The 12,373-nt window shown below is 43.4% G+C and overlaps 1 protein-coding gene across 1 annotated transcript; it reads right to left on the reverse strand.

Annotated features, from left to right (window-relative positions):
- Window positions 1–291: 291 nt before the first annotated feature.
- On the reverse strand, window positions 292–3,107 carry LOC120451071 (pickpocket protein 28). The gene is made up of 7 exons (XM_044006392.1): window positions 2,647–3,107; window positions 2,319–2,582; window positions 1,613–2,123; window positions 1,411–1,550; window positions 1,208–1,338; window positions 909–1,149; window positions 292–789 (listed from the first exon to the last, which is right to left on the reverse strand). Exons 1-7 carry the CDS (start codon window positions 2,916–2,918, stop codon window positions 528–530), a joined length of 1,821 nt encoding a protein of 606 aa, XP_043862327.1. The 5' UTR covers window positions 2,919–3,107; the 3' UTR covers window positions 292–527.
- Window positions 3,108–12,373: the final 9,266 nt, after the last annotated feature.

Here is a 12,373-nt window from a genome sequence, read left to right on the forward strand (position 1 = left end):
GCCAGTGACAAAATCCATTAGATTTGACATTCGGTGCGAACAGATTACGTTTAAATATATGCCTTTTCGGGGTCTCGACATCGATGAAATATTGCAGAAAATGGTAGAGCAAAGAACCCCAGGAATTCCGTTGGGAACACATTAAATACTTTATGTGTTTCTGGTTACGCCTTTAAGTAATTACTATCTGTTTTCTGCCAGAGTGTTGCAATCAATTAATTAGAGCAAATCAATTGCTTTGGTTGTGTGCTAATCACATGCATTTTTAATTTGTAATCGATTAAAATACCTGGCAAACTGGAAACTCAATTGGGCTCTCATTGCTACTGGCTTACTGGCTTTCGGAATGTGTCATTGTGAGTGCGAAATATCGTTATGTAGGACAACTTTATTTTCTCGTTTAAGTGCTCTGAACTAAATGCCGTCAATGTTTTCATTGCAACTGATTTAATTCAATTGAGTTTGCTTTACATACATAATGGTACTAGTTTTTCGAAATCGTATTTAGCGGTCTTTCAGACTGCCGACTAATTCTCAGAGTTTTCCTCTGGTACATCCACTGAGTTTTGCTGTTGTAGTTTGTGCTTTCGTCGATCGCGGCAGCTGCCGCAGATTCTCATGCAGAAGAAGTAGATCAGCTCCAGGAAACTCAGGCAGGAGATTCCCATGAACAATCCGCAGATACCGCCGCAGTTTGAAATCAATGTGGATACCCCGAAAAGAATAGTGCGTTTGATGGCCGTGAACTGATGCTCCTTGAAGTAGACGGAGAGTCGGGATCCAATAGCGCTGAGAAATAGATTTAAGTTATAATATATACTATATGCAAACAGTATTGTTGAGCGATAAGGTAGATGTTAGTTAAATTCATTGACACATTGTGTTAATCTTAGGCAAGTCACACTCACTCTGTATGCTCGTATTCCTCGCGGAAGGCTCGAATGGTTTTGGCCACGTCGTATTTGGCCCTGGATATTTCGAAATTATATTCCAGGGAAGTGCAGGCTGGCATGCAGTTGCAAGTGATGTCGACACTCTCATCAATACTCTTTGCCATCGTTTGGTTTTGCAACAGGGCATACAGTTCATCCTGGGCCGTTGTGTAGCAGGTGATGTCCTTCAGTCCACACACCGAAGTGCCAACAGGTTCTATACACAAAATCCGATCAAATTGAGTCAATATTTATTCAATTCAAAGTTCACTCACTGGGCATCCAGAATTTGGCACAGCCGCATTTGGAAACCGTATAGTTGGCCAAGCATTCGGTTTGGCAATTGCTCTGGGAATAGGAACGGAAGAACCGCAGCGATCGCTCATCATCGAACAGACACTGGCGTCTAAATAAGCATAAATATATATAAATAATTTGTATGGCATAATGTCATATCTTTTAACACGAAACCACTCACTTTTCGGGGGTAATTTCGTGCAAATTGTCGGTGGACACGACATACGCGGGCAGCACACTGACCAGCACCTCGTCGCCATGAGGGACCAGGATATAATTGCCCGTCGTCAGCGGCACACTCTCCGGGGAGTTGAGAAAGACCTGTCAAATTACACATTAGCTGCGCACAGGTGCACGGTCCACACCCAGTTCTTATCACACACCTTATAGCCCTGTTTGAAACTGCGACAATCGTAGTCGAAATTGTGCTGCAAACCCTGCAGGAAGGCGAAGAACCCATTCTTCACCGATGAGAACACCGTCCTTTGGGGATACGCATTCTGACCCTGGTCCACGAATCCGGTGTCCAGTGACCAATTGCCGGTGATGTCGTTCCAAGGGGGCAAATCCACATCGAAGTACTTGTTGAAGTCCACCACATCCGGATCCACATAGCTGATGAACTTCTCGTCACGATAAATGTCCTTGGGTCGCAGCCCATTGAATTGGTAGCAGATTCCCTCGTCGGTGGCCACAAAGTCGAAGATCTTGTCGCAGAAGTAAAAGCGGCCATTCCACTTGCAAAACGGCCCCGTCTCGTTCTTCGATATACTCAAGTCAATCAGAGTCTGGGTTACGTCCACATTCGGCAGGTTTAGCTGCGATAGCAATGGAGTAAACCGCTGCACCACTTCCGCATCACAAATGTGCATTGCAACCGCCATTCGAGCCAGGCTAGGGATTTGGAAAAGGATTGTGGTTTAGAGTTCTGATTTAATATGTAAATACTTTAAATGCAAATAAATATTAGAGGGTACAATGAGTAAGGCAATGCCTATACATATTTTAGATTTTACTGATCTTCCAAGATCCTCAGTTTGTGATCAAAGTGATTAACTATTATTAAGCAAGTACCCTGAAATACTCAACTCTTCATCATCCGCGTCGCTGATGTTGCCATTCTGCTTGTACTCATCCCAAAGCTGTCGCGAAACATTAGTATAGTCAAAGATATTACGTTCCATCTTGATTTCCGGGCAAATGGTGATTGTGGGAAATGGTATCTTATGCACCGGCACCAAAGTCTCATCGAAACCGAGAATAACCGGCGAGTCCTGCCACTTCAGATAGGTGTCCCAGATGAGTGAAACGGCAAAGTAAACGGAAATGCACGTGAAGAAAAGCCAGTACAGTCTGGAAGCAAATAAAGTTATTACATATGCTCTTAAGGACTATACTATACTTTTCACAAACGCACTTTTCATAGATGGGCCTGTGGACCTCGAAGATGTAGCGTATGCCGTGAATGGTCGTGCTCTTGGCATACTCCAATAGTAATCCTTTGCAGGCAGACAAGGTGCTGCCGTATCGAATGCGAGACTTAATGATCACATCACTGGGAACATCACTCAAGGCAGCCGAGGCAATGCTGGCCCGGGTATCGAAGCCGGGAAGGGTCAAAAGTTCCGGGCCGGGCAGAATGCTGATGCCCGGCTTCTTTTCCTCCTCGTCCTCCCTGATCTCGGCCATTGTCCACCAAACAGGACTCGTGGAATTCGACTAAGCTGCGCCACACATGCGGCGTGTCCTTTTATAGTCGACCCACTGCGATGGAACACCTCAAAACTGGGTGCGCTCTCCAGTTCCGGTGGGTCCTTGCCTGGGGACTTCAATTCGCACGCACCAGCGACGCATTCACTTACTTAAGTTTAATTACAGACCCACATCGCTTGCCCTTTTCACTGCCACTACATTACACCATATAACTAATTCTTTATTTGCATTATGCAGTAATGTGGTGTCCTTACAACAGAGGATTGTACGGAAGAGTAATCATCTCAGAGTAATGTGTTCTCATCCTCCTCGGCTGGGCTATTTTGCATCGAACTTAATAGCAATTTCAAATTTATTGTTAGTAGCGTAGTAATATTGAACTATATTATTATACACAGGACACAATGGTTAGCTCAGGAATTCTTTCCATCCACCTGGGAATGAGAAGGCATCCTTGCAATTGAAAAAAGGAGAACTTATCAAATCATCTCGTCGCCGACTAACCGATTTTGGAAGTATCATCATGTAGTCACCGTGATTTTATGCTAAAAAGATTGTCACCCATGGTCGAAATGCCGGCGAACATTACTCTTTTTCCGAATGCTCGACATCGTTTAAACATGTTCCTGGAATCCAGTGGGATACTCTCCTTTTATGCCGGCCTGGTATTGCCATTGGCAATGGTATTGGCATTGGTATTGGTATTGGTGGCGGTATGGTCTGGTGGCATTCGTGCGTGGCTCGATTTTGTCTGCGTGGCAGGGCGATGCACATGCCCCAACTCCAGCTCCATCTCCAACTCCAACTCCAGTTGCCAGCGCTTGAATGTGGCTCAGTTGTTGGCACTTATTTGGGGACATTGTCATCGATATAAAACGGAAAGCGGTGCTTTTTGCAATGTCCATTGGTCAAGAGGCATCCGTTGCGCATTTTTCGAATATTCAGCCAGCTCTGTGTGGGTTTGGGTATCTGCAGTTTTTCTCTCCTTATTTTTTTTTGGGGGGGGCATTATCAGAGTGTGTGCATCAGCATTTGGATTCGCGTGAAATTCACTCACGACTTGTAATTATTTAATTTTATTGTTTGTTTTGTTAGCAGCCGCCGACATTGAACAGCGCCTTGTTCGCCGGGAAGAGAGTGTCTGCCTACTGTTTAACCAGATTTCAGTATCAGATCAATTGGCTAAAGGCCTTTTAAAAGTACACTAAATTATTATGTAGATAAGTTTTGCAATGTCCATGCCGAACAACGCCTACAGTGGGCGTCATACGTGGACTGCCTTTTTATTTGCGTGCAAATTGTATTCGCATTGGGGCGTGAAATTCTGTTTTTGTGTGGCTCGAATATGGTTATTAGTCATTAGGCTTATAGAGATAATTATTGCTGGTAAGTGGTGGGCTTAACATGCCCTTAACTGAATTGATAAATGAACTTAATGAGCGGCAGTTATTGAATCACGAATCTATAGTATCACTAAGCAGTGTTTTAAGCTCCCTTTTACGTAAGCAAAAAACTGGGACAGGTGCGTCTTATTTCTGTGAAGTGGGGGGCGTAGCTGAAAGTCAATAAGATATGACAAAGTAATTTGTGTTCCATTTAATTGCTTTTAAAATCCACAAGCTCAAGAGCCATTCCGCTTAAATTATTCATATTTTAATGTGTTCATACATAGAGGCCACACTCACAAAATATTAATATAGCGCCACAAAAATTCAATGGTCCGTCTGCATTTTAAAATATTTTTTGCTCTTACCTTGAGTGTGTGCATTTGATGGAACTGTAATTAAATTGGCGAGTGCTTCGAAACGTCACGACAGTTTACATATTTTAGCAATTCTATTTGAATAATTCATGCTTTTCCTGTGGGTGGTCGAAAAATGGTCGGAATTACCCTTTGAAGCTCCAAAGCTCGAAGCTGTTGAAGAGCTGTGCATCGGTCAACTACTTTTTTGCCGGCAGAGATATTCATTAAACATTTACAGTGGTCATGAAAATGAAAAAGCAAGAAGTGGAAATAGATTAAATATTGCACGCAAAGCTCTGTAATTTGCAGCTGAAATTTTCTATCGACGCTTAGCAATAACAATTCATTTGTTTCTGCTCTGTTTTATCTACATATACATATATCTACCTGCACTGCAATATATTTGGAAATGGTATATGACATTTAAGATCACTTCCAACAGTTATTACTTCAAAGTATTTGTTACAAACAAAATACGCAGATTTTTGGATTGTTCGTCGATTGCATAATAATAATTTGCATAATACTTTGACTTTTTCAATTGCACTTGTGTCAGTTGAATGGGGAAAACTGGCCACTATATATGACGTCATAACACACGTTATGATCTCATCAATTCAGGCTGCTTGCCATCGAGGGCATTCATTACTCCCAGTTCCGCCTTGTCTCTCCCTCGGCTGGAGATCCACTGGATGGACGACTGTTATTCCCTTGTGGCAAACAAGGACCACTCTGCCAACTTGGACGATTCGCATTTGTTTATAAATTATGAGGCAGGGACAAAGCTGACTGCAGCTGCTGATGAGTAGAGTTGAGTTGGCTGGAAGGCCGGGAAAGGATGCCATACTGCTCACTCCCTCCCCGGTCAGTTTTGTGTAATAAATCAAAAGGAGTTTCGCCTGCAAATCCTCTGTCTTGGCCTGGAGTCTGTCTGCTTGATGTCTACCTGTCTGCTGATGTGCTGTGCAGTTGCAGTTGCAGTTGCAGTTGCATTTCCAGTTGCAGTTGCCGTCTGTGGCACTTGCGAGCTGGCAAAATTTATGCATGGCTTCACATTTCTTCGAGTTATCATTTGTTACCTAAAATTTGCATGTTGAGTTGCAGGTTTTGTTTTGGAATTACTCCAGACGATTAGCCGACCCAAGGCTAAATGCTCAGTGGGGATGGCGGATGGCTGTTGATGTCAGCTCGCAAAATTACAAGTTTGCCTCCATTCCTCCTAGCCAAATGCATTCAAATTATTGCTCATGTACATATGCGATAATGCTAATCGAATATATTATAACTTGGGCTCGACTAAACAAAATTTCAATTATGAAAACTGACCAAACAAGACACATTTATTGCATTATCCCTTCGGGAATCCTTGGCACATTTGTTGCGATAACGTTCGGTAGCAACAAAAATCATGGAATATAATTAAATGTATAATTTAGTAAGCGATTCTATCCCCAAGCGCAACCACAACAAATTGTTTACAAATGGCCCACGTTTAATGTAAATTGTTGCTCACATTAGTTGCCACAGATTTTCGCCCATGATTATCCTAATTAAAAGCGCAATTTTCCGCCACATCTGCTCTTTTTCCCGTATACGTACAAATATACTGTACGACGCATTTATTGCTTTGCCACATAAGTTTGGTCATAAATGTTTGGATTTAGTTTAAAAAGTTTTGCTATTGCTGGAAATGCTGTTTAATAATTTAAATGTGTATTCAAGTTTCGAAAACGTGAATGTAAAATGATTATTTATTTTAAAGTGTAATCAACAGTCTGTTTAGTTTTGTTTGTCATTTAAATAATGTAAGGCTAAGGCTAAAATGATTGGTGAACTGCGGGTCGTAAAACATTGTTATACTTTTTAACAGCCAACAACAGTGGCCAATTTCCAGTGCAACCGGGTGCCATTTATTAACCGGACAATCCTAAGTCATTGCCGTGACGTTTATGACCGACACACAGGGCGGAATATGGGAATTATAATCAACTAGTACTTAGTTAGTACGACCCCACGTCGCAGGTCGTATAAACAAGTGCATAAGTATATGGCTTAAAATGACTGTGTCAACGATATTTATCATGGGCTTACATTGTCATTAATAATGCCGCCAACTTGGGCGAGAGAATTGTGATTCGCTGGAGGAGTGCGGTGCACAAATTGCAATTTCTATGCAAATTTATAACAAATAATTACTGACAGCCATATTTCATTAGTAATTGCAGGCATTGCACACGGCGCTCGCACTCGCACTCGCACTGCCACTCTCTCCATCGCGAATCACTAACTTGCAGTGGGTATTTCAAAGATAAATTCGCAGAGGCAAGTCAAGTGAACTCGGCTCGTAACAGGCCACTTCGCACAGTGAGGCAATTAAGCTGATGACGTTGATAAAAATCAACAGCAGTCAAGCAGTCAAGCAGTCAAGCTGCCATAGCCCATAATTTATGGCCCCCAGCGGCAGTGGAGCGGTCGAGTATCGGGCAGTAGGGAAATTATCTACATATGAATATGTGGCGACACATTATTAAAAGGTTGAGAGTCTGTCGTATAACATGTCTCATATAGGCACGTTTATGTACCCGTATATCCGCCAGTGATCTGGCCGGATGACAGGCGATCGTTAACAAGTGCGATCAACTTTGTAACTATCTATTAATCATGCTAAAATGTAATCTAAATCAAATTGCAACGGTGCATTTGGCGATCGATTCTGGCCTTGTGCTTGATTTGGCCTAGTCTTTAACCGCCAATAAATGGGCTTGGCTTCATATATCCACTATACGCTGAGATTCCAAGCTCGTTTACATATGTAAGTTATCTCATAACACGTAGTCAATTACTAAAGGTGAGATTAGTGGCATGTTCAAAATTTGTGTTGCAATGAATATTTTTGATTTCGCTTTATTTTTGTAAAGAGCGACTTACATTTCTTGGAAATATCAACTATTTAGGTAAACTATAGGTACGACGTGTGCATCAAAGTGTACAATTTGCATTAAGAATCATTTCAACAAAAATTCATTGGCATTCAAAAGCATAGCAAAGCTTTCCCGTCAATAAACGCTTTCAAAATGCAATAGAAAACTAATTAGTGAACAATTCGATTTGATTGACTGACAGTAGGAATATTAAAATACAGCACGATCGAGAAATATTATTTGAATTTCTTTTAGAATCGCGCGTGCTAAGTGGTGGTTATAAAATCGTGGCATATATTCGCGGTAAACGCGAACAGAAATTAACATGCAACACGACGGCAGCCGCTGACAGCAGTCGCTATGATGATGGCGATGTTGTGGCAAGGATGCAGGGGCAGGAAGATGGCCGGAGTAGGATCTGCGACAGAGTACGTGAAGTGTCAAGCTGCCAGCGAAAATTCGCGACAAGATTGCACAACAGCAGCAGCATTGTGCTCATATTTAAAATGGCCAACGATGTTGACCAACGCCACAATGGACTCTGCCGTGCCCGGTTGGCATGGGTTGGCATGGGATGGCATGGGATGGCAATTGGCCATCGACGTCAGACCGCCAGATATAAAGTATTTCGTGCTTTGTGGCTCTCCACAGATTCTGCACTGTTCAAAATGTTTCAGGTATCAAATAAAGTTAGTTTCAGAAAATAATTGGAATGACCCCTTTCATTCTTTGCCACTCTCTTTGAATTACGTTCTAGACAAAGGGTATAAACTTAGACTAGGGAAAGATAGCGGCCATAGCTGCTGAGCTCACAAAATATGGGCTCTCCTATGGGTTAGTGATCTTTCCCAGTGCACCTGCTCCCAGAAGGCCTGTCAAATGCATCGGTTTCGTGGCGGTCCCCAGGCAACAGTCGAAGTCCCGGTTGCAGACGTTGCGTGAGCACCGTGGCTGCGACTTCAACACCTTCGAAAGGGGGCATCATCATTACCATCATCATCGATAAAATGCATTTGCAAGCGCATTGCATACAAACTGTTTGCTAAATTTATTTATATGTAATGTTCTCGGTCATGCATATTTAATGTTCACGCATTTATCCCCGTTCTTCCCGGAGTAAAGCAACACGAAGACTAAAGATAAAATGCAGTTGCCATTGGCTTTGGCTTTGGCTTTGGCGACCTCAACCCAGGGAGCTCCTCCATCTGCACCTCCATCTCCACCATCTGCACCGTGCAGACAAGTAGCTGCTGTTCTCTGCTCCTCTGGTATCTGCATTTGGGCTTCTGGTTTGCTGGCCAGAACGGTTAGCTGTTTTCGCCTTGTTCCTCTCGTGTAGCGGTTGTCAGCCATCAACCTGGCCAACAACGACTTCTGATTCCGATTTGGTGTTACTTCGGCGGAACGTTGGTGCTTAGGCATGGCTAATGGGATTGTTATCGGGGATTATGGGGTAAATAAAATGAAACATGTAATGACAGCTATAAAGCGCTATCATTCAATCAAGGCAAATTTATTGGAGAGCCTTGAGTTAGAATGTCCTATTTGGGCCAATATATGAAGCTTTGCTATGATTTATATCCATTCCATATTTTAGATGCCAGTTTTCTGTCGTTGCCTTCTCTTTCATTGTGACTTGTGCTGCCAACGTCTCAATGCTCATGACTTAAACGCACAGACCCGTAACCCGTAACCCGTATCCCGTATCCCGTATCACCCCTGAACACGAGTGGTAGTATATAGGAAAGTGTTCCCGGTGCTCATAAATCAAAGTGACATGACCAACTCTCGCCATTAATATTTCAACACCACAAATGCGGCGTCAATTCGCACATGGGAGCTGGGACTGAAGAAGGAGACGACGTGACAGGGACATGCACAACGATGTCTGCAAAATTGTGTGCATAATAAATAAATATGAAAGGCCTTCATCATCATGGCATCGCATCGAAACTCCTAGCTCCTAGCTCCACCCAGCCCAGACCGAGTCGATTCCAAAGTGCAGCTCACTCTCTGGCCATCGAATCAAATCATATCAAGACAAGCGAGCAAACATGCAACATGAGCACATGAGCAGGCAACCCCAACCAAAACCAGACCAACAGAGAGAGACACGCTCGACTAATTATGGAAATGTCATCAGACGTTGATAGTTCCCCCTGTGAGGTCTGCGGCCAAAATGGGAAAAATGCATACATTTAGTGCGCGCAATTTGCCTGCAATGCCTCGACACATGCGACAATTTTTAAGCAGCACTTGCCTGGCAATTTATTAAACTCGTGCGACTCGACTCCTTCGTCTCTCTCATTCTTGTTTTGTGGAAGAAATTAAAATTTTCGAGCTCGATTCGGTACCGGTACTGTGGATTGGGGAATGAGGATTGGGGCTTGGAGGTCGGGAGTCGGGAGTCGGGAGTCGGGAGTCGGGTGGAGGTGACGACAGACACTGGTTAAGACAGCCAGCGACGCCTCTGAAGTGACAAAAGTTCAGATCGTGGGTGGCAAAGTCAGACAAGACGGTGGCGTTGCCTCCATGCACAATGATATATGGTTTTGTCGGCTGTCATTTGGTTTTGAAAATTATTGTTGTGGCCTGCACTTCGGGTTTGCTGTCTTTTGTTTATACTCTTCGCTGACTCCGTCCCACTATGAGCCACTGCACTACTGCATCATAGTTGCTTGTGCTTAAGTGCGAGACTGTTGGAAACAAACGAGTCATTCTTATCCACTCACTTCAAATGCTTAATACTTTATGAACTATTTTATTTTTACTGCAAAAATGTTTTTTTTTCAAGTAAGTTACAGTATTCCATATTCGCTTAGACTTTCTCCCGCCCAAGTGTTTAGCATTCTGTTGTTTTTCTTTCATTTGCCGGGCTGCCAAGCTGCTGCTGCAATCGTAAATTTCAGTGAATTACGATTTACCTGCTTTCGCACAGAGCCAGCATGTCTGCATTTTAAATATGCAGTCGGCACTTATCACGAGCGCAGTATTGTCAAACAAGTCGGCGATTTTAATGGTCGCCAGGACTGACTAAGAAGGATCACCCAAGTCCCACGGGTGCGGTAGACACTCCGATCGCGATCGTGTATTACATACACTTCATATATCTCTTTAGGGGCTTTCCTACCCAATTGGCTACCTTAACAATTTACATGGTGGCCAGAAAGGACAGTCATATTTTATTCGAGCTTGTCGTTCGTTTTCGCTTTTCATGGTTTTATTTTTGCTTCGCGATGTAATATTTTTGTATCTTTTGGCGATTTTTCATCTCCATTATTTTGCAGGAAAAATAAATTTGCAAACGGTGGAAGAAATATTTTCACAAAATCCCCAACCAATAAATTTCATCCACCCACCCGTTTCCCATTCCCCATTTTCCATTCCCCGTTTTCCATTCCCCGTTTTCCATTTTCCATTCCCCTTGCCCGCCTGCCGTCGCCATTGCCGTTTTCCTTTCTTTCTGCGCGAGGTTGGGTGACAAGTCCAGCCTGGTCGAATGGGTTTTGGTGGGAGGAATGGGATGGGATCGGATGGTGGCTCCAATGATAAATGGTCGCGGCTAGAGGGAACTATAATGGCCAGCGCGATGGCGGTGGCTTTCACCTGCGATGTGGTATGGGCAAAATAAAACAAGAATCGGAAAGAGTATTGCGGAGGGCGAGGGCCGGCGAGATCTTCATCCTCGGCTTGTCAAAAGCACTGAACGTGAACATCACTTATATATGAGCTGCATGCCCCACAGCCCCTACCAAAACCCATTTCCAGGTGCCCACTCTGCTCCACTTCTTGTCCAGAACGATTCTCGGCTATATGTGGCGAAATGGACATTTATGAAAGAATTATTGATGCCAACGCCAATATGTGTGTGCGAGTGTGTATGTGAGTGTGTGAGTGTGTGTGTGTGCGGGTGGTTGGAAGGTTTGTGGCATATTTTTTATGACTCCCGCAGAGGGACAGAGATGGTGACCAGAGTCGGAGTCTGAACCATGTCCTGGCCTGGCCAGGTCAGAGGGTGTACCCAGTTCTCCCAGTCCCACTCCCCCGCCGTATAATACAATAAATTGTCAGGTGGGGCGGCTAGCTGTCAAAATGCAGGGGCATAACTCTCTCTCGACCTGCCCCACCACCCACCACCCACCATCTATGGCAAAAACGAAAATTTTAATTTATCGACGCCATATGTGGGCAGTGAGCAGAGGAACTATTGCCAGTCAACTGTGTGTGCCGCCTGCTTGCCCCTTAAGTTCCACCTACCATTTCTCAACTTCTTTTTGGGGAAATATAAAACTTGATTTACTGCCATTTCGTGTGTGGTAGTGGTAGCGGCAGCGGTAGCTGTTCCAGTAGCTCCACTGGTATAATTTAGCGGCAAACGTAACCGAAATGTTATGATTTGTGAGCCAATGGATACGTACTTGCTACATATACATACATATGTATATAGACTTTTTTCCGGTGGCTCTTGTTTGCCTTTGGCCATGACTTAAATCTTTTCCGATACGATTTTAGGCATCTGGTTTTGGTCTGCAGCCAACTGTTTGTGTCACTTTTCCCTGAAAAATGAACAGGAAGTCGGGGAAATGAAATATAATTGTAGGATTTTGAGTTTCGCCCTAAATTGACACTGAACTTGTTTATACAAACCCTTTTGTGTGGCCCTAATCCCTAAGTACTACTTTCAAATTTTCCATTCACAAATATAGAAGAGAAGACTGATTTGGTATTTAATTTTCTTTGATTTATTGATTTCTTTGTAGTGACTT

Source organism: Drosophila santomea, chromosome 2L (genome assembly GCF_016746245.2).
Source record: "Drosophila santomea strain STO CAGO 1482 chromosome 2L, Prin_Dsan_1.1, whole genome shotgun sequence".
NCBI lineage: Eukaryota > Metazoa > Arthropoda > Insecta > Diptera > Drosophilidae > Drosophila > Drosophila santomea.

Excerpts from the sequence above, each read along its gene's own strand:
- LOC120451071 (XM_044006392.1), bottom strand. The coding sequence starts at position 2,918 with ATGGCCGAGATCAGGGAGGACGAGGAGGAAAAGAAGCCGGGCATCAGC. Across the intron at positions 2,124-2,318 it reads AGCGACGCGGATGATGAAGA|CCTGGCTCGAATGGCGGTTG; the intron begins GTTGAGTATTTC and ends CCAAATCCCTAG. Across the intron at positions 790-908 it reads GAGGAATACGAGCATACAGA|CGCTATTGGATCCCGACTCT; the intron begins GTGAGTGTGACT and ends TCTATTTCTCAG.